Consider the following 23,408-nt stretch of genomic DNA (forward strand, 5'->3'; position numbering starts at 1 on the left):
AAAGAAATGGCAATACTGCATCTCATAAATAACATGAAGAATTAGCAAGTCTTACAATTAACAGCCGACACGAACACCTGTTTGATCGATCTGCAGTGTAAAACAAACAAAAGCAAACAAAGATTACAACAGAAATGCAAATTAACACATATTTGCAAAAAGAAAAGGGAAATATGTTCTGCAATAATATTGGCATGTTATGCAGTTCATCCTCATAACACATCTGTAGCTTGTCAGATGCAGTCAAATGGATGGTAATAAAATGCCATGATGCCATCACAATGCGTAATGACGTGAGTGAAGTTACGTTTCTTGGTTTTCCTCTGTGTGTTTGCCATGATTTCGCAATCGATGAATATTAACTTGTGGGCGTTTCACGGTCTATTTATGGGCAACTATGGGCGTGACATGAAGCCGCAAAATCTGCGGTACATTTAGAATTGATTGTGATTTATTAAGGGAAAACTGCGTAGGATGTGCGTGCGCACGGTTTTATAAATCCGAATATTTCTGTGCGTACGCACGTCCTACACTGTAAAAAATAATTTCACATTTTAGTTAGTTCAATGTAATTTTGTGAGTTGATACAACTTGTAGTTTCTGAATTTGTTCGTTCAACTTACCATGTTAAGTTTTCACTATCTCAACTTGTCTGTAAGTTGACTTAACTAGAGTATGTGTCGCCTCAACTTCAAAACATATGCTGAACCGTTAATGTATGTTCTCATTATTTATCGCGAGATCACTTGAAGCGCGAAACAGGTCTCGTTCATATAGGCACTGCTGGCAGTTGGAGAGTTTGTCGTCGTCGTCACTCGGAGTCGGCAGATTTTTCTTCCATCATCATCAAATCTGGTAAGTAAATATTCGTTCATATTTGTGTAATGACTTGTAAAACTATATTTGAAGTAATCATCCATGTATTTGTTAACAGTATCAATGTTTATCGATCAAATTGGACCGTTGCATCCAGTTTGGCCAGTTGTAACCTAACTTAGCCTAGCTAGGCAAATAAAGCTAAAAATCTGCAAATAAAGCAAAAAATCTATAAAACTAGCCAACTTTTACTTCTTTTTCTTTTATTTATTTAACGTAGGCTACATTATTTAATGAAGTGGACCAAATGTGATGGTTGCTAACATTAGATAAATTTAATTTCAGGATATTTCGATCCTCTCGTATTTAAAATATAATTTATCACAATAAACAAATGCTAATGTTGAAATATCTGCACCAAATTCAGTTTGGGTGTGTGTGTTTTTTGTGCTGTTGTGTAACTATGACATACTGAGCGGGAATTTATGGCATAAAAAATAGGCGCTTTCACGTTCACTCTCTTTCAAGTTCTTCGCGCCCAAATCAGCGAGTCTCACCATTTAAGCAAAGCAGTGTCGACGCGTGCACGATAATAACGAGCTGACAAATATAATGTAATTTAATGTAAAACTGTGTGTGAGGTATAACGTTAGCAGAATTATCATAATCCTCCGGTGTTCAAGCTGGATGCTCCATAACTGAAACATCGTTGTACAGCTGTGATGTTTTACTACCTAAATGACTGGTCAGTTATGTTAATTTTTTTGTGTTAGCTAGTTGAGTTAACGTTAGTTGCTTTATTTTTCAGCCGCACTAAAATACACTGAACATTCAAGTACCCGCACCGATCACCGTATCACACACACTCTCCCTCCACGTTGCTTAGCAGCGATCATAACACAGAGCGGGCGGGGGAGGGCGCGCCCTCACTCACTCACTCTCGTTCGCACACACACTGAGCTGGCCTAAACTAAACATATAGGAGACACATCTCACAACACAGGAGAGATGGATTAACATGGGATTTGAAGTTGAAAAACGGAGAGAGTAGCGTGAACGTGGAGAGCTAACATGGTCTAACTTATCGTGAGAGTGGCATAACGTTGCACATAGCAACAGTAAGTAAAGCAGGCAGGTCTTTGCAAACGGTCAAAGCATGTAACGTTACTTTCTCATGAATGCTTCTGCGTGTTTAGCAGAAGATTAGTCAAGCTTTGGGATGTACGTCATAACTGCATCTTTAATGGACAGCTCTGTTGCTTAGATACGTTCATCTTGTCAATTTTTAAACTGGTCTGTAAATCATCTTATTACAATTAACATTGTCTTAATTGTAATTTCTCACCAAATATAATATGCGTTTATTAAAATGTCTCTTACCTGGAAATAAGGTTATGGTCATATTGTTTTACCCTACTTTTTAGGATGGATAGTAAAGTATAGTATCAAATAGTAAAGTTTAGTAGCCTAAAACTTTACAGTAACAACAATAATACATTTTTCATTTAGCCTATACAATATATATTTAAAAATGAATTGCATGCAATTTAGCAACATCAGTTACAGCTTTTATTTATAGATTCTAATGTAGATCTAGCTTTACTGCATGTCTCAGACAGCCACCAAGCTAACACAGTAACTTTAAAAACCTAACATTCCGCACAGTCAAATGTAGTTTAGAATCATTGTTTAGAGGAAATAAAACGGCTTTGTGTTACCTTAAAATTTTGATTTGACAAATACATGTGAATAAATATATAAATAAAATTGAGAAACTATTACTCTATTCCTGATCTTTTTTGTGTCATCTGTTTGTTGAATGTTGGTTCACTTTTTTTCTTTTCTTCATAGAATTACTTGCAAGCAGTGTGAGGCATTTGCCCTTGACTAATGAAGTGGAGCTGCAAGTTCTGCCATTTCACCACAACCAATCAACTCACTGTGATAAGACACTACAAGCTCAAGCACTGCCATCACGCAAGTAACTATCCGATTCCATGCATCCATGAAGACTGCGTGTGTTCGTTTAGAACTGAGTTTGCCTTAAGAAAACATTTGGCCAGGAATCATAAACAATCTGTCCGGCTCACAGCTGCAGCCTTTACATTGAAGTGTGACCTTTGTATGTTCTCTGAGACCTGTGGAATTACTCAATATTTCACACACTTAAAGACTCATCTCAAAAACAGAGAGAGTGTGAAATGTCCTTTTCAAAACTGCAGCTTTCAGTCTAGAGTATATAGTACATTTCACGCTCATAAGAGTAAAAAGCATCACCAGTGTGGAGTAAATTTTTTTCGTACAGACATTTATCAAGCTTGCACTCCAGATCTTCCAGACTCTGAAAATACTGCTTTTGAAGACACACCAACACATTTTGATGATCAGGACCTCTCAGCATCTCTGTTATCTTTACCGTGTGAAGAAAATGTGCAAGATTTACTACATCGAAAACTAGCATCATTCTTTCTTCGGTTGCAAACAGTTCTTCATGTTTCCAAAGCAGCAACCCAGGAAATTGTAAATGAACTTGCCAACATTTTTGCAGTTGCAGAAGAGTTTGCACCAAACATAATTGAAGATGTTTTGAGCAAGCACAACTGTGCAAGAAGTGATACAGTTATCAGTGCCATAAAAGAAATTATTGTAAAAGCAAATCCGTTCAGTTCTCTGACAAAGAGTGGCCCTTTTAGCACAGAATACAAACGAACAATTTTTTACAAGGAACACTTTCAAGTGATTCAACCTGTTGAATATGTTCTAGATGCGTCGTCTTCAAGAAAGTGTGTTTATATTCCTATTTTGCAAACATTGTCAGTGCTGTTAAACCGTAATGATGTTCTAGATAAACTTTTGCAGACAGAAGACAGGGAATATTTTCCAGAGTGGGCTCAGTTTAAGTCATACAGGGACGGCCTATATTGTAAAGAGAATCAGTTGCTTTCTTCAGAAGATTTAAGTGTAGCTTTGGGATTGTATATAGATGATTTTGAAGTATGTAATCCATTAGGAACGTCTAGAAAGAAGCATAAGATCTGTGCAGTTTATTGGGTGCTTTCAAATTTACCAATTCGGTATAGGTCTTCTGTCCAATCAATATACCTGGCATGCCTATCCTACAGCAGTGATGTGAAAAAATATGGCTACAGTGCCATTCTTGAGCCGTTGCTGAAAGACATAGAAGTACTAGAAAATCAAGGAATCTATGTTCAAAAACTGGGAGAAAATATCAGAGGTACTGTACTGTATGTCTCTGCGGACAATTTGGGTGCACATTCACTTGGTGGTTTTCAGGAAAACTTCAATGTGGATAAATTTTGTAGATTTTGTTTGGCCAGCCGCTCAGAAATTAACATTCATAAAGTAAGCGATGGTTTGTTTGCACTTAGAACAACCGAAGCTCATGAAAGCATCCTTCTGGAATTAAAGGAGACAAATTTGGTTTCTGTGGACGGTGTAAAAAGAGACTGTGTACTTAATAGACTCTCCCATTTTCACACAATTCAAGGATTCCCCCCAGATTTCATGCATGATGTATTGGAAGGGGTAGTACCAAAGGAACTGAGTTTATGCCTTAAATCCTTCATTTCCAAACATTATTTTACTTTTGATGATCTTAACTCCATTATTCAGTCTTTTCCTTTTAAATGTTCTGATAAAATTAACAGACCTCAACAAATTCCTAAATCTTTTGCAATAAAACGCACTATAGGGGGTAACTGTCATGAAAACTGGACTTTATTGCGATTCTTGCCATTGATGATTGGTGACAAAGTACCAGAGAATGACAAAACATGGCAAATTGTTTTGGAACTGAAAGACATTGTTGAACTTCTGACATGTGGACATTTCTCTGAAGAGACATTGCACTACTTGGAGTTTAAAATCTCATCTCATAGGTGCTTGGTAAAAGAAGTCTTTCCTGACTTCAGTCTTTTACCAAAACATCATTTTCTGGAACATTACCCTGAACTTGTTCGTAGATTTGGACCATTGGTAGATTTTTGGACTATCCGCTTTGAAGCCAAGCACAGCTGTTTTAAAAGAGTGATTCATGATGTTTGGAACTTTAAAAATATCTTACTAACTCTTGCTACAAAGCATCAACTTGCATTGGCTTACTGTCTAGACCTACCCAGTCTTTTTAAACCTGACTTGGAAGTTGGGCATGTTGCTTTTGTTTCTGTGGACACTCTTGAGCACTCTATGAAACGAGCTATAGAGGACAAATTTGCAAACATCACAACGGTATCTCTTGCAAGTCATGCATCTCTCCATGGGACTCAGTATGCAGAAGGAATGTTCCTGTCTGTGGGACATACAAGTGGAATTCCTGACTTTGCCAAGTTGGTTAAGATTTTGATAGTGTCCAACACAGTGTCATTCATCATTGAACCTTACATTGCATGGCCCATTGAGCACTTAAGATGTTATGAACTGGAAAAAAGACTTGCCCCTGAACTAAAGGTTGTGGAACCACATGAACTAAATGGACACCACCCCCTCAACCCATACATGCGAGCAGGCAAATTAATGGTGGTGCCAAAGACCAACCTTCTTTATTAGGGTAAAGTATGGCAGTACATGCCTTTTATATTGAATAATTTGGTTTGATAGTAGTAAAAAATATATTTAGGGCAGTGTAAAATATATTAGCCTACATTTATATCAAAATTGTGACCGCAGCCTAATAGACCTGATTCTTTCTGTGTGCTTAAAGGGATAGTGAAAATGAAAATGATGTCATTAACTAGGCTATACTCACCCTCATGTCTTTTCAAACCCGAAAGACCTTCGTTCATCTTCAGGAAACAAATTAGGATATTTTTGATGAAATCGAGAGCTTTCTGACTCTTCATAGACCGTAACAGTACTAAAATGTTCGGGGTCCACTCCAGAATGGTAGTAAGGACAAATTAATTTGTCTTCTGAAAATAAACGAAGGTCTTACAAGTTTGGAATGTGGGTAAGTAAATAATGACAATTTTTTATTTTGGGGTGAACTAACCCTTTAAATGTTAATAAAACAACAAAAGACAAAGAAAATCATTCACTGCTCTGGACTGAATATCTTCTTTAGTTTTAATAAGAATCAGGGTAAATTTGTTATCAGGGCTCCAGACTACCTTTTTGCCACAGTTGCTTCACTGATCTACCAAACTAATCATTTTGAGTCAAAATACCTGTTTATTCTTGTTAGCACTTCTACTAAATACTTCTTTATTAACACCATGCCTTTCTCCAAATTTCTTCTCTGCAGGTCATAAAGGTTCCACTCCAACTTCAAAATGCTTCTTCGAGTGATCATTTCTGAACGGGACGTTCGAAAAGTTACACTCGACACTGTCCCTGACACAGTCCATGATCTCAAAGAGCTGTTGAGAAGCAAACTGCTGCTAAGAGACAGTTTTGATCTTCAGTATGAGGATAATGATTTTAATGATTTTTGCAACCTTACTTCTGTGACTGATCTGCCCAAGGACAAGGCAACACTGAAAATCCTGTTCAGCTCCTCTGATACATTTTCAGACTCAAGTTTGGATATTGCAGTATTGCCTGTATTGGATATTGCAGTATTGCCTGTATCACAATCTCCATCAACATCGACTCAAATCAGCAGCTGTGTCTCAGAGATAAAACAGAGTCGTTTACATCCATGGCCGGCTGTCTTTACTATCCCCAACTTCTCATATGATGTTGAACTGAGACTAAAGCATGGTAACGAGGCTTACAGTACAGATGGAACTCTTCTGACAATGTCTCGAGACATGCAGACAGAAATACTGGATAAACTTGCTGAAGCAGTGTTTGCTTACAAAGCTTACCCAGACAAAGAGGAACTCAAAAGTGTGGCTGTTGCACTCGTTGAGAAACACCCTTGTTTGAAAGAAAGGGGATCTGCAGCTGGGTGGTACGGTTGGAAATTAAGTTTGACATGGAAGATGGGAAACTACAGGTCAAAACTAAGAGATGCAGGTTGTAAAGAACTCAAAGTGAATAGTGCAAAGAGAAGTCTAGAGGGAGGACTCCAAGGACTGCGAAACAAAGTGAAGAAGCCAAAAAGGTCTGAGACAAACTTTCTCCCAGATTACCCTTCAGGAAAAGACCAGAAAACACTGGAACACGATAGGGAACTGATGTGCCAGGAGATGAAAAAGAGGAGTCCAGACATGAGTTTTGTGAATACAGCCATGAGCAGCACATATTCTCTCCGGAGACAGGAGATAGTTGAAAATGAACCTCCAGTATCTGAAATGATAAAGAGATGGCCGGCTATGTTTTGTGAAAGACAGGTAATGTGTCTTTCACAAAAGCGTAAAGCGTGGGGCTGCTTAGTGCTGAACAAGATGTTTTGATGGATATTTACATATTTTTCGCAGTGTTGTTTAACATGTTGCTGTTTTGTTTGTGTCATTTAATGTTATTACTTCAGATCAGTGCCGAATTCAACAGACTTATGTCGCTGGACCTGAGTAAGTCCTTTTTTGACGGTCTTGACCAAAATCTACCAAAACTGCTGTGCCTGTACCGTTCAAAGCGCTGTGCTGGGATTCCAGAAATTCGGACCATAATGGACAGGCTAGATAAAAATGTAAGTACAAATATTTCTACTGTCCTTTTTCTGATTAACATTATGAGCATTTCCTTTCATCCAATATTTCTTGTCCTGCATAGCTTTTATTAGTGCTGCAAAATAATGAAGACAAAGGTTAAATGCCATTTGTAAATGCAGAAGTATTTAAAATTATTTAAAATTACTCCTCCTCAACCTTCTAGTCAATAATTTTATCCCTGAAAACTGTTTTATCTTTGATAATCAAAATGACATATTCAAGTTTTTTTCCCTTGTGAAATCAATTTTTTCAGACCTTAAAGCTGCTGTCGGCAACATTTTTTTTATCATATTCAGTGAAATCGACACTATAATCCGACAGAACAACATAAATAAGGTGGTTTTAGAAAAAAACCTGAGCTTCTAACTCCACCTGGAGCATGTTATTTGTTTTGCAAAAATCCAGCGCTCCCACTTCATCAGGTCCAATCAGCGCAGGGGGGTGTGAGATCTGACTGTCAATCAGGTCATGCACACACACGCCACAGATCCCCTCTCCCTCGCGCTGACGCGCACGTTACAATATCACGACACGCCTGAAGTTCGCCTGCAGATTGTATGAAGCGTGATGGCGGAGAGAAAATCTACTAACAAGCTTCCAATTCCTCGGTTATTGCTATCTATGGATAGATTAGCCAGGGCAGCCTACCTCCGAGTCCATGGTGTTGATCGATGCTGAAGAGATGACGCGTTCACAGAAAATCAGGTATACACGCACTGACGATGGGCGGGTGCTCGTTGGTAGTGGGGGAGGGGCATGAGAGTTGTAAACATTCAAAATTTTGGCTAAGTCCATCCAATCTGCCAGACTTGCCGACTGCAGCTTTAATATTTTAGCTTGATTGTAACTTTTTATACCCTTGCTTCATTTATTGTACAGATCTATGAATATGCAATTTACTTACCCCAATGTCATCCAAGATATCTGTGTCTTTCTTTCCTCAGTGGAAGAGAAATACAAATTTTTGAGGAAAACATTTCTGGATTTTTCTTTGAAAAATGGACTTCAATTGTAACCAACGTTTTGAAGTCCAAATCAATGCAGTTTCAAAGGTCTTTGAAGTGCTTCAACGGGCCGTGCAGGATCCCATCTGAGGATAAGAGTCTTATCTAGCAAAACGATCGGTCACTTTTTTAACCACAATTGTTTGGATTGAGCCGGAAACAATATCACGTCGGAAGGTCGCGCTTGATATCGCCAGCAGAAATACCCAAAGATGGCGCTTCCATCTTTGGGTATTTCCGGCAGTGATATTGAGCGGTCAATTGATATTTATTTTTCTAAGAAAAATCCAGAAATGGTTACTCAGAAAACGTCATTTCTCTTCCACTGAGGAACAAAAGACATATACAGAACCTTTCCAAAAAATGTGAAAATCATGGAAAAGTTAAAGGAGAACTCCGGTCAATTTTAACATTGAGCTCATTTTTTTGTACATTTGGAGTGCTGTCAATACAGAGAACAACGACAAAAATCGGTGTTGCCTACACCGAGTTATTCTATTTTTAAAATTTGCACCCTGTGGACTTCAATGGGGCAAGTATTAAACCTGCTTTTAGCCTCTTAACATCCTTGATGTGTCATTACAAGTGCACAGAAAATGTGAGTGATTCCTTCAGAGTGAACTAGGTGAATCTGACTGCAGTAGATGTGAAAGATATGTATAAAAATGATGTTATTTAAGCATAGGTTTAGTTACCTATGATCACGCGCGTGAACTCGGCAATCGACTACTTTGGACTTCAACCGAAAACAGGATGTAAACACAGGTATTTGCGCTGGCTTAAATAACATCATTTTTATACATATCTTTCACATCTACTGCAGTCAGATTCACCTAGTTCACTCTGAAGGAATCACATTTTCTGTGCACTTGTAATGACACATCAAGGATGTTAAGAGGCTAAAAGCAGGTTTAAAACTTGCCCCATTGAAGTCAACAGGGTGCAAATTTTAAAAATAGAATAACTCGGTGTAGGCAACACCGATTTTTGTCGTTGTTCTCTGTATTGACAGCACTCCAAATGTACAAAAAAATGAGCTCAATGTTAAAATTGACCGGAGTTCTCCTTTAAAGGTACAATATGTAAGAATTTTGCATTAAAATATCCCAAAATCTCAAGGCCAGTGTTATATATTTTGTTAAGTTGATTACTTACAATATCCCAAATGTTTCCAACTATTTTTAAATCGTGAGAAAATTGCGATTTTAACCAAGGAAACGGGGCGTTAGAGCAGGGGGGAGCTGGGAGTCGCCAGTCAATTGCGTCATATCCGCGTCACCCCCGGTTTCCGCTCGTACTGCGTGGAGTCCTGGACAAATGCGGAAGTTGTAGTTGTAGCGTCTATCAAGCTACAAACTTTAGCTTGTTTCTTGCAGTCGTTATGGGACACAATTATTCTTTACCGATTGCAGCTGGTTCTGTCGACAAAGCATGCTTAATTTTATATTTTCCAAATGTAGCATTCGGTAATAGTTATGTTTATGTAAGGAAAGTATTATTGCTTTAGATTTGTGTTTAGTTTATTGACATTGTTTATCACGTCTGGTGTTTATGGCCATGTAAATAAACATAGCATGTGTTATACATAAAGATTAATCAGTATTTTGGCAAATGATGTGGGCATGTTCGAATGTACTTTTACAACAATTGTTTAGAACATGTAAAACTGCGCAGCGTTATCACAACAATGAATTCAACAAATACAGTAACATCTATGAAGTATTAAACCTTACTTTTCTTGCGGTTAATTCATTTTAATGAAATAAAAGTGTGATGAGGTTTAAGAGTCAGGAAGGAAGAAGACGCGTCGTCGTGACTGGGACTCGTACTTTATTCAAATAAAGCAAAACAAACAAAAGCCGCGCACAACGCGCATTCACTGTGGCAACCGCGACGGCACAAAACAGTTCAAAAATGAGAGCTCGGATCCACCGGTTTTCTTCCTCTGCGTCCAATTTTCTCTCCAGTCTCTCTCTCGTTCCAGCGCGGCTTATAAGCGGTCTCTCCACGCCGATCACTGCAATAAGACACAGGTGCATTTGCACTTGACCTACTTGCTCGTCTCTTTTCTCTCCCATCACAGACCGCGCTGAACCACGCCCCCCTCGCCACAAAAAGCATGTCATTAAACGCAACATTTATAAAAATAGAACTTAGCCTCATCATCCATGAACATGATTTTTCGATTCCCGTCTGACTGATTTACATCCACGGTGGAGTTTAAAACGACAGTTCCCATCATTCCACGCTCCTTCACATCGTCATCAAGCTACGCCGTTGTTGTTGTTTGGAATGTAGCGCCCTCTAGCGGCAAAAATTCTTGCATATTGTACCTTTAATTTCAGGAATTCAACTTAAATTGAAATTCATATTAAGTTGAATTCCTGAAATAAATGAACTTTTCCATGATATTCAAATTTTTTGGAAAGGGTCTGTATATCTTGGATGGCATTGAAGTGAGTAAATAATTAGGAAATTTTCATTTTGAGGTGAACTAATCCTTTAAGATGTTTGTGATGAAATCCACAACCTTTTTAACCACGTTCAATGCCAGAAAAGTAGTAAGGACATATATAAAATAGTCTGTCTGGCATCAGTGGTTCAACCTTCACTTAATGAAACTACGAGAATACTTTTTGTGGGCAAATAAAATAAAAATAATGTCTTTGTATAACAATTTCTTCTCTTTTCAACATTCACAAAAGTACCACAACACGTGCATGTGATGCTGCTGATGTAGGTCTCCGATATGCTGCACCTTGTTACAAGAGGAATGCACATGCATGTGTTGTGGCACTCTCGTGACCACATGTCAAGGACTGGCATGGAAGAGCAGAAATTCTTGAATAAAATGTTTAGATTTTTAGAAGTGTTCAGATCTTCACAACATTACGCTTGAACCACTAGTGTCACATGGACTAACTTACTTATGGCGCTTTTCCACTACACAGTACCAGCTAGGGATGCTCCGATACCAGTTTTTTCAGAACCGATCCGATCCGATACCAAAAATTCTGAGTATCGACCGATACCAATACCGATCCGATACCAGTGCAGTTTTTTTTTAAATCAAGTAGAATTTCTGTAACTCTGTGTGTTGAACTGATAATCACTATTTTGTGTTAAACACAATCTACTTAATACAGACTAGACAACTTAGTTATAAATAAAAAAAATGTATGATCATAATCTATGACAAACATGCTTTTATAAACTAGATTAGTGGATAATTCATCAGTAAAATTTATTCTAGAAAAATCACAAGTGTAGTAATAAATCTGGTAAAACTTTAGACATTGCAATTTGTATTGTTGTAAATATGAAAAACAAGATCAAAAGGATTTTAAAAATGTAGGCTACTATAAAATTAAGAATTTTTTTTTTTATAGCGCAGCAACATATGAAAGATAGGGCAGAACAAGAAAGTCTATTAATAATCTTTCATTGCGCAAAAGTATTATAATACGAAAGGCTCCAATACAGTGCGGCACAAAGCGCGTATGCACAACCCGTGTGCAGAATGATGCGCTCGAAGCAACGCGAGCCGCAGCGCGTCGAGTCCACATTAAACACAGTTCAAAGCCCTGAGGAAATACATATTGATTCGTAGTGTATTATACAGTATCTATCTTTGCAATAGTTTATTCAGCCTTTTCTTTTAACAGTTTTAAATTTCAGTTACTGTGCGCGTGAAGAACAGTCACAGCGCTCTACTCCATTGAGATCCAACAGACACCCGGTAGAAAGTAACATGATTAAGGTACAACAATACAGACCAGCAAGATAAAGTCATTTTATGCGAAACCATAGAACTTTATCTACAGATCAAGTACAATAATATTAACATTGAATCATCTTGTTGAGAGTTTCATCGCGTAGACTGACGTAACCGAACGCGCTGTTTGAATGCTGGAGAATGATTGACAGCTGCAGCGGAGGAAAGAGTTTACGTGAACTTGAATTTAACGACTTAAATATTAATTTCTACCTCATATTAGACTATTAAATGGCTTCTGAACACTTATAATATAGTGCACGAAAACTTTATAGTGCTTTATAATACATTTGTGCCTTTTGTGGGGCTTAACAACGACAGAATAGTAATACGCACAATATCGGATTTGGATCGGCTTCGTCTGATCAATACCCGATCCGGCCAAAATGGCAGTATCGGAGCCGATACCGATACTGAATATCGGATCGGCGCATCCCTAGTACCAGCTCTACTCGACTTTACTCGCCTCGACACGACTTCGCCCGCTTTGTGCTCCGTTTTCCACTGAGAAAGTACCTCCAAAAATAGTACCCGGTCGTCATAACGACGCGACACACACCCGCTACCCACACACACACAGGACAATGGAGGAAATCGAGTGTATATGCTGTTTTTGATCCTCGAGATGTGGCTGTTTCTCACAAAAAGAAGTAAACTATTTAAAAATGACGGGGTTATTCCATGGGTCATTCACTCCGTTACTCCGTCTGGCGCGTGCAATGATGACGCAGTGAACAGTGACGATTCTCTCTGACTCTGACCAATCAGCCATCTGCTGTGTTAGCACGTCACGTTTTAGTATCGCCTCAGCCCGCTTAGAACCTCACCGGAGGTAGTACAAAAAAAAGTACCGGGAAGCTGGTACAGGTACAACTTTTACGCAGTGGAAACCAAACAAAGGCGGGCCAAGATGGGCCAAGGCGGGCCAATACGAGCTGGTTCTGTGGAGTTGAAAAGCGCCATTAATGTCTTTTATACCTTTCTGGGCCTTGAACATACATGAGTAGTTCCCTTGCTGTCTATACAGGGTCAGAAAGGTCTTAGATTTTATAAAACAAATCTTAATTTGTGGTCCGAAGATGATAGAAATGAACTAATCGTGCTTTTCCACTGCATAGTACGGTACGGCTCGGTTTGGTACGACATGCTTTGGCACTTTTCCACTGCGTGGTACGGTACGGCTCGCTTTGGCTCGCTTTAAATGGTACCTGGTCTGTTGAGGTTCCAAGCATACTGTACCGGTATTAAAATGTGATGTGAACACAGTGCAGATTACTGGTTGGTCAGACAGAATCGTCACTGACACAAGACACCAACTGGCTAGATTTAAATAGCCAGTAACAGCCACCGCTATAGCTGCTGTTTTAAACTACTTGCTTGATTTAGCACTATATTGTTTTGCTGCCATCCGCCTCATTTAAATCAGTCTTCTGTGTTGTGCATTTGAAATGTTGCGCATTTATGATGATGTCACAGCAGAGGCGTGCCCTCTTTGAAGCGGTACTAACTGCAGTGGAAAAGCAACCGAGCTAAAGCGAACCATACCGAGTCGAGTCGTAATATGCAGTGTAAAAGCAAAGCGAGCTGAACCGTACCGAGCCATTCCATGCAGTGGAAAAGCGCCATAATACTTAAGTAAAAAGCTAAACCGCTTCAATGCAACAGGCCAGTAAATAAACTTCTTTAATAACAGCATCATTAAACTTTTTTTCTTTTCTTTGGGGGAAGGCATCAAATCAACAAAAGAGAGTTGCAGTACTGCAGGGGCTGCCGTGGTTCATGCATGAGAATCCATCGCAATTCATAAAGATCTGTGAGGTATGTGGAAAGTAAGGAGGCACATTGGAGGCAGTTGAGTAGTTGAAGTTAAAGGGATGGTTCACTTTAAAATTGAAATTCTGTCACCATATACTCACCCTCAAGTTGTTTCAAAACTTTATGAATTTCTTTCTTCTGCTGAACACAAAGGAAAGGCATTTTGAAATGTCAGTAACCAAACTGTTAACTGGTCTCATTAACTTCCATAGTAAGAAAAAATATATACTATGGAAATCAATGGGACCAGTTAACTGTTCGGTTAATTCATTCTTCAAAATATCTTCTTACTTGTGTTCAGCAGAAGAAAGAAATTCATAAAGGTTTGAAACAACTTGCGGGTGAGTATATGGTGACAGAATTTCAATTTTAAAGTGAACCATCCCTTTAATGTATTATTTCTAACTATGTGGATGGACTATTTATAAGAATAAATATAGCAGAGGCTATATGGTATAGGACATATCAGCAATAGCACTTTTTGGACTGTAATTGTTTCCCTTGGGGACATCTTTAAACAAACACTATCATTGAAAAACAATTACTATCCAAATAAAGTTCATTTAAAGTTGTTAAATGTGGGAAAGCAAATTTTGAAATTTGTCATCTTTTAATACAGCAAACCGATTCCGAAGAGGAAATGATCAGGGGCATGACTCTAGGAATTATCACAGTAGTGGACAACGTGGCAGACCCCATTCCATGTGATTCTAATGATGTGGCCCTGGTCCTAGAGGAAGCAGTTGTTTTGCGAGGACTAGGTAACATACCGAATGCGTATGCAAACATGATGGGGTTGCTTTATGCACTAAACATAAACTACCCAAAAAACGTCTCAGGTTACGACTGTAACCATAGTTCCCTGAGAAAGGGAACGAGACGATGCGTCGATAACGCTTTGGGAACGCCCCCGGCGTGAATGCGTCTGAAGCATCTATGTCAACTAGTCCAATGGAATGAATGAAATGCGCGTCACGGGCGGGTGACGTCATGACCAGGAAGCTATAAAAGCGCATCCGGTGAAACCGGCTTTAGCTTCGAAATTTGCCGAAGCAAGTCGATCACAGGAATGCAGGAAGTATGGCAGGGCGACGCATCGTCTCGTTCCCTTTCTCAGGGAACTATGGTTACAGTCGTAACCTGAGACGTTCCCTTTCGAGGGAACTCGCGATGCGTCGATAACGCTTTGGGAACGAGAATACCCAAACCGCCAGAATTCCAAATGCCTGAGTGTAAGCCTGTTGTATTTTTTTTAAAAAACCCACACTAAGCACTGAGCACCTGAGACCCTGGGGCAGCATCCAGGTCCAGGCTATAAAATCTGACAAATGTGAGCGGAGAGGACCAACCCGCCGCATCACAAACGTCTTGGAGGGACACTCCAGATATTAAGGCCTTAGAGGCCGCCATACTTCTAGTGGAATGAGCTCTGACCGCCAAAGGACAGGGCTGGCCAGAGGACTCATAGGCAAGAGAAATAGCCTCGACTATCCACTTACTAACTGTCTGCTTAGAAGCCGGACAACCTCTCTTGGATGATCCAAAACAGACAAACAATTGATCGGACTTCCTCCATGGAGAAGACCGATGAACATAAGTATCCAATGCTCGCACTGGACACAACAAGTTCAGCTTTTCCTGGCCCGGAGTAGTAAAAGGTGGAGGACAGAAAGCCTGAAGCACAATAGGCCTCGGAATAATGGTTGGCACCTTAGGGACATAACCCTGTTTAGGATACAAGAATGCCTTGACCATTCCCGGTGCGAATTCAAGGCAGGTGGGAGAAACCGAAAGGGCCTGAAGATCTCCGACTCTCTTGAGGGACGAAATGGCTAGAAGAAAAATAGTCTTGAAAGTCAGAAATTTCTCTGAGACCGATTCTAAGGGCTCAAACGGAGCCCCAGATAGGCCCTCCAGTACCAACGCCAAGTCCCAAGCCGGCATCCTAGTGCGTGTTACAGGCCTTAGCCTCAGGGTGCCACGAAGGAAACGAGTAATCAGGGGGTCTCGACCCAACGATACACCACCCACCGGGACGTGGAAGGCCGCAATGGCTGCCACGTATACTTTTAAGGTGGATGGACATAAACCTGACGCAAAGCGATCCTGCAGAAACTCCAGTACTGTGTTTACTGAACAGTTAACCGGGTCCCACTGACGCTGGTGACACCAAGTAGTGAAGACTCTCCATTTCAAAGAGTACAATTTCCTCGTAGCGGGAGCTCTGGAGCTTAGAATGGTCTCAACAACCTCGGTTGAAAGACCACTCTCTATAAGTTGGGCCCCCTCAGAGGCCAAACCCAAAGTTTCCAAATCTCTGGTCGGGGGTGGAATATTGTGCCCCCGGCCTGAGACAGAAGGTCTCTCCTGATCGGTAACTCCAAGGGAGGACCGTCTAGTAGATGAATCAGGTCCGCAAACCAGATTCGACTTGGCCAACGTGGTGCTACTAGCAATAGGCTTATTCCGTGCTGACGAACTCTCTCCAGAACTCCTGGGAGCAGAGCAACAGGGGGAAAGGCGTACAGACGTAGCCTCGGCCACGTCTGTACCATAGCATCCAGCCCCAGGGGGGCTGGGTGGGTAAGGGAGAACCAGAGTGGACAGTGTGTCGTATGCTGAGACGCGAACAGATCCACTTCGGCCTTGCCGTAAAACTCCCATATCTTCTCCACCACCTCGGGGTGAAGTCTCCAGTCCCCCGGCCTCAGCTCCTGCCTCGACAGGACGTCTGCTCCGATATTCTGGCCCCCTGGAATATACACTGCCCTCAGAGAGAGTATTTTCCCCAGGGACCATAGGAGGATCTGGTGTGCCAACTTGCATAGTGGGCGCGAACGCAGACCCCCCTGACGATTTATATAAGAGACCACCGATGTGTTGTCTGTCCGGACAAGCACATGGTGATCCCTCAGGTCTGGGAGGAAATGTCTCAACGCGTTGAAAACGGCCATCATCTCCAGGCAATTTATGTGCCAGGAGAGATGATGACTCCTCCACAGACCCTGAGCTGAGCGGCCTTCCATTACCGCTCCCCAGCCGGTGAGGGAAGCATCTGTCGAGATAGCAACTCGATGGCAAAGAGCTCCCAACACCGGACCCTGGGACAGGAACCAATGTTTCTTCCATATAACCAAGGCGCGGAGACACCGCCGCGTGATCTTGATCATACGAAGTGGGTTTCCCCTCGGGGAGAACCCTCTGGTCCTGAGCCACCACTGCAAAGGTCTCATGTACAGCAGGCCAAAAGGTATCACGTTGGACGCCGCTGCCATGAGCCCTAACAGTCTCTCGAACTGCTTCACAGTGCGTGACTGACCTAGCTTTAGCTCTTTTATGGCTGTTAGGATAGCAGCTACACGAACGGGCGATAGATTGGCTCGCATCGTGACTGAATCCCATACCACACCCAGAAAAGTGGTCCTCTGTAATGGAGATAGCACACTCTTCTTGGCGTTGAGCCTCAACCCCAATTTCCGCATATGTGCGAGGACGACATCTCGATGCCGAACCGCTAACTGTTCTGATTCCGCTAGAACCAGCCAGTCGTCTATGTAATTCAGAATACGTATGCCCTGCAGCCTGAGCGAGGCCAGAGCTGCATCTACGCACTTCGTGAATGTGCGGGGTGATAAAGCTAGACCGAATGGAAGAACCCGATACTGGTATTCTTTGCCCCCAAAAGAAAACCTCAGGAACTTCCTGTGCTGAGGGAGGATGGAGACATGGAAGTAAGCGTCTTTCATATCTATTGTGACAAACCAGTCCTCGGATCTGATTTGAGTCACGATCTGTTTGAGTGTCAGCATCTTGAACTTGAGTTTTTGAACTGTACGATTCAACAGACGAAGATCTAAAATGGGACGCAACCCCCCATCCTTTTTTGGAACGATGAAATAACGGCTGTAAAAACCCGATTCTCTGTCGGGTAGAAACACCTGCTCTATCGCTTCTTTTGCCAAAAGAGCTTTCACCTCTTGCTCCATCACCAGAGCCTGCTCGGGATGCACCAACGTGGGCAACACCCCGTTGTAGCGTGGAGGACGAGAACCAAACTGGATTCTGTATCCTTTCTCTACTATATGCAGTACCCATTGAGAAATATTCGGCAGTTTCTTCCACTCTGTCAGAAAATCTACTAAGGGAACCAGCCTCTCGAGGCTGGTCTCTGGTGTAATTGAGACACTCGGCCCGGGGGCCTGAAACATATCGGCAGGAACCACCCGAACTGAATGTTTTTGAACCCCCCTCAGAAGGTTCATATCTGACGCAATGTCGAGTTGACATTGCACCAGACGATCGCTGGGAACCACTGCGCCCCGAGACCAAGGGTGCGGGGTTGGCAGAATGGCTCCCTGAGGACACCGAGGTGGAGCGGACACCGTATGCTGAGGTGTGATCCGCTCCACCCCGGGTGGGGCTGCCCTCATGGGTCTGACTGCATAGGAGTCAGGACCTTTTCTTTTGAGCCGAAGCCTTCTTAGCCTGAAGGACGGTCCTCAGATCCGGCTTCTGCTTTGAAGGCTTCGGCTGAGAGTGCTGCGTCTGCTTCCAGTGTTTTTGTGGCGGAGCACGAGACGCAACACTCTCTTTCTGTTGTGCTCTGTATGAGGAGCTTGACGGCTGGGACTGCTCACGCCCAGCAGCCCCAGGGGGTTGGACACGGCGAGGGAGAAATTTTTTAAATGCCTCTGACTGTTTCTTAGCCTCCTGGAATCTTTCCACAACCGAATTAACAGCCTCACCAAAGAGACCAGAGGGATCAATAGGTGCATCTAACAGAAAAGCACGATCTTTTTCTTTTATTTCTGCCAGATTTAACCAAAGATGCCTCTCAGTGGCTACAAGGGCTGCCATAGACCGCCCAATTGCTCTGGCGGTCTCCTTAGTAGCCCTGAGAGACAAATCAGTGGCCCGACGAAGTTCTCGAACCTCATCGGGCCCCACCCCCTCGCTTCTGTCCAAATCCCCCAGCAGATCAGCCTGATAAGCCTGGAGCACTGCCATAGTGTGTAGACATGCTCCAGCCTGACCTGCTGCCGTATATGCTTTGCCCACGAGAGATGATGTAGTTTTCAGAGGCTTTGTGGGCAAAGCTGAGGCCTTCAGGGACGATGCTGAACCAGGCGACAGATAGCTCGCGAGCGTCTGTTCAGCCTGGGGCATCGACCCATAACCATATTCTCTCAGCCCCCTAATATCTGAATAAACGTGAACATGGGGACTATATAGACGAGAGGAATATGGTTTATTCCAAGATCTGGACAGCTCACTGTGCAGATCTGGAAAGAATGGAAGGCCTCGTGGTGGAAATGTTTTTACAGATGGAAGAAAACGCTCATCAAGTTTACTTTTAGGACGAGCGTCCACTCTCTCGGCTGGCCATTCAATATTTAATTTTTCAACAGCACGAGTGATAACATCCACCAACTCCTCATACGCTGGAGAAGAGGAAAGTGAATCCTCTTCCCTTATAGTAGTGCTTTTGTTTTCACTATCAACGCTCATCACATCTAACTCCTCGGAGCTAGAGCAATGAAGCATTGGGCTCTCTCCCCGGGCGGAAGAAGCCGCCGCGCGGGCTTCCGACACCGGCGAGAGAGCGCTGGATCCCCCAGGACGGGAAGGAGATGAGGTCCTCGGACCCGTCTCCAACCCTTCTGAGAGATCCTTTTGCGATCCCCAGGAGTGCATTCTCCGTGCTGCCTCAGCAGCAGCGGGTCCTGTACCCTGAGGATCGCGAGGCTGGCCACTTTCCTCAAAAAGTGACAGCCGAGAGCGGAGCGTGCGGAGAGGGAGCAGCTCGCAATGCTGGCAATCAGCCCCCTCGAAAGCTGACACCGCATGCTCCACTCCCAAACAAATGACACAAAGCTCGTGTGTATCCCCACCCGTTAAATAACGCGGGCAAGGAGGAACACAGAGTTTGAACATTTGCTTTTCCATTTTCTCAAATACAGACAACAGTAAATAAGACAGACAGAGTTACACAGATCGCTTGCTGAGGCAACAGAAGCTAAAGCCGGTTTCACCGGATGCGCTTTTATAGCTTCCTGGTCATGACGTCACCCGCCCGTGACGCGCATTTCATTCATTCCATTGGACTAGTTGACATAGATGCTTCAGACGCATTCACGCCGGGGGCGTTCCCAAAGCGTTATCGACGCATCGCGAGTTCCCTCGAAAGGGAACCTCAAATACACTTTTGAGGTAATTCAGCGGCTGCTGATGAACATTGGAGCGGAGGCGTGCAGTGCAAAAGTGCACTCTCTTAAAAATACTTTGTTAAGTTAGAGGTAAGGCCTGTGTTTGTTTTTCTTTTCTATGTTCTATGGATTGATGGCCTGACATACTGAACTATTTTCAACAAGATTTCATGTTTTAAAGTTATTTTAAAATGTAATGGGTATTATTAATGTGAAAAGTCTAAGTTTAGGTTTGTTTGTCTTTTGAACACATCAAGTTAGTTTTAATGAAATCTGTGAGCTTTGTGTCCCTCCTTTGACAGCCTACGTAACTAGCACTTTCAAGGTCCAGAAAGACATTCTTAAAGCGTTAGTTCACTTTGTAATAAAATTTTGGTATGTTTTAGCTTACCTCAAGTGCATCCAAGATGTAGGTGTCTTTGTTTCCGCAGTAGTTTCAATTTTGATATTTTTAGGTCAAACGTTTTTGTCTGTCAGTCATATAATGCAGGTATGTAGTAACTGTCTCAAAGAAATTGCACAGAGAACTCTAAATTAAACAATTCCCCATCGTAAGTACACATTGATGGCCTAAGACACAAAACGAGCGGTTTGTGTGAGAAAACGAACAGTATTTATATCGTTTTTACCTCTTGAAATGAACAGAATGAACGGATCACAACTTGACGGGTTGTCCCGGGTCATATTAAAGATTCATTCAAAATGAATATACACAAGAAAGCAAGAGGTTAAAACGATATAAATACTGTTTTCTCACACAAACCGCTCGTTTTGTGTCTTAGGCCATCAGTGTGTACTTACGATGGGGAATTGTTTAATTTAGAGTTCTCTGTGCAATTTCTTTGAGACAGTTACTACATACCTGCATTATATGACTGACAGACAAAAACGTTTGACCTAAAAATATCAAAATTGAAAATACTGCGGAAACAAAGACACCTACATCTTGGATGCACTTGAGGTAAGCTAAAAGATACCACAATTTTATTTCAAAGTGAACTATCCTTTTAAAGTAATCCAAGTGACTACAGTGGTTTATATTTATATTTATATATATATAATGGTATGAGACACTAGCAATGATTCATAAAACTGAGCTTAAACCACTGAAATCACTTGGATTACTTTAACCCTCTACTGCATGAATTTTGATGACACATGATAAAAATTATTTCACATCATTTCCTGGCTCATTTGGGAACATTTTATTGATTTATTGAAAAATTTCCCTCCCCCAACCCCCCCACCCCAAAATATTTTTTTGTTGCCTGAGGGCAACGTTATGCAACAATGGTAAAGAATCATAGAGAAAATGATCATTATACAATTCTCAGAGAGCAATACAAAAATAAAAATAAATATTAAAAAATGTCAAGAAATCATTTAAGTAAAAAGGGAAAAACACTTAAATAACTCTGACTGGCAATCCAATGGACGAGTCTGGGTTTGGCAGGAAAACGGTACTTGCCTGACTGCATTGTGCCAAGTGTAAAGTTTTGTAGAGGGGGGATTATGGTGTGGGGTTGTTTGGTGGAGGGGGGATTATGGTGTGGGGTTGTTTGGTGGAGGGGGGATTATGGTGTGGGGTTGTTTTTCAGGGGTTGGGCTTTGCCCCTTAGGTCCAGTGAAAGGAACTCCTAATGCTTTAGCATACCAAGACAATTTGGACAATTTCATGCTCCCAACTTTGTGGGAACAGTTTGTAGATGGCCCCTTTCTGTTCTAACATGACTGTGGATGCTGCACATTAGTGTCACTTTGGTGACTTTGGGTGTTCCTGTGCACCCAGGAACCCTACATCTTCCCTACTTGTAACACATTATTTGCCATTGTGAGGTATTGTCCAAGACATCCTTGAAAAGTACCCCTTATCGCATAACGTTGCCCTGAGGCAACAAAAAGAAAAACTGAATTTGTGAACATGCAAAATAAAAAGAAATTCTCAAAACCTGCCAAAAGGCTTCTCTACACCTTCATACACACACACATATTTTTTATGTACAGTTCATGTCATTTTAAATATGATTACTAAAGCAAATAATCTTGCTTTCATCTCACACCATGTGCTCCTGTGACCATGTGTCAGAAAAGGACGTCCCGCCTTCAAATGGTGCTTGATAGTGACTCCCAAACCTTATTGGACTGTTCTTTGATACTTTTTCAAACATTCTAATTGGTTGCAATCATTTAAAGAAAAATGTACTGAACACAGGGCTTAAGAAAACTTTCCGTTGCCTGGGGGCAACGCTATGCAGTAGAGGGTTAAGGATGCCCTATCTGGACCTTGAAAGTACTAGTTGCGTAGGCTGTCAAAAGAGGGACACAAAGCTCACAGATTTCATTAAAACATATCTTGATTCGTCTTCCAACAAAGGCTAACGGGTATTTGATGGCATGAGGGGGATCAATTGAAATGAAATTATTTTTCTGTAATTACTATACAATGTAGTTTTGAGTTTGTGATTTTTTTTGCATTATACGAAGAGAAGTGTTTGCTGTATTTTATAGTTAAAAAGTTGCTATACAAAGAAAAAATTCATGGTAACCCCATTGAATATGTTAACTGTTTGCCCTTAACATTTTTTGAATTGTAAAGGAAAATAAAATTGTTTGTATGAAAAAAATCTGTTACAGTTATTATTTGGTTGAATGTGCTAGGAAAAAAAATAATTAAATGAAATATACAGAACAAAAATGTGTTATATTTCAACTAATATTAACAAGTCCGGGTAACTTGAAAATGTAAGTTATCCTATTTCAACTATTCTTTACAAGTCCAGGTAACTTGAAAATGTAAGTTATTGTATTTTAACTATTCTTTACAAGTCCAGGTAACTTGAAAATGTAAGTTATTGTATATTTCAACTAATATTTACTAGTCCCGGTAACTTGAAAATGTAAGTTATCATATTTCAACTATTCTTTACAAGTCCAGGTAACTTGAAAATGTAAGTTATTGTATTTTAACTATTCTTTACAAGTCCAGGTAACTTGAAAATGTAAGTTATTGTATATTTCAACTAATATTTACAAGTCCAGGTAACTTGAAAATGTAAGTTATCATATTTCAACTAATCTTTACAAGTCCAGGTAACTTGAAAATGTAAGTTATGATATTTCAACTAATCTTTACAAGTCCAGAGGACTTGAAATAAGTAGTTGGCTCAACTATTTAACT

At 41.2% G+C, this 23,408-nt stretch overlaps 2 protein-coding genes across 2 annotated transcripts in view; both read left to right on the forward strand.

Moving 5' to 3' along the window:
• The window catches only part of LOC309492236 (uncharacterized protein), a 162,782-nt gene that overhangs the window by 76,649 nt on the left and 62,725 nt on the right, over positions 1-23,408 (forward strand). The window lies entirely within an intron of this gene.
• Positions 1,793-14,943, forward strand: LOC309479617 (sterile alpha motif domain-containing protein 3-like; the record flags this gene model as incomplete). Its single annotated transcript, XM_082143782.1, has 5 exons — positions 1,793-5,383; positions 6,077-7,109; positions 7,250-7,408; positions 13,938-14,027; positions 14,644-14,943. The coding sequence occupies exons 2-5, from the start codon at positions 6,105-6,107 to the stop codon at positions 14,941-14,943; spliced, it is 1,554 nt and encodes a 517-aa protein (XP_081999908.1). The 5' UTR covers positions 1,793-5,383; positions 6,077-6,104.

The sequence above is a fragment of the Leuciscus leuciscus genome (genome assembly GCF_965113295.1).
Source record: "Leuciscus leuciscus genome assembly, chromosome: 1".
Taxonomy (NCBI): Eukaryota; Metazoa; Chordata; class Actinopteri; order Cypriniformes; family Leuciscidae; genus Leuciscus; species Leuciscus leuciscus.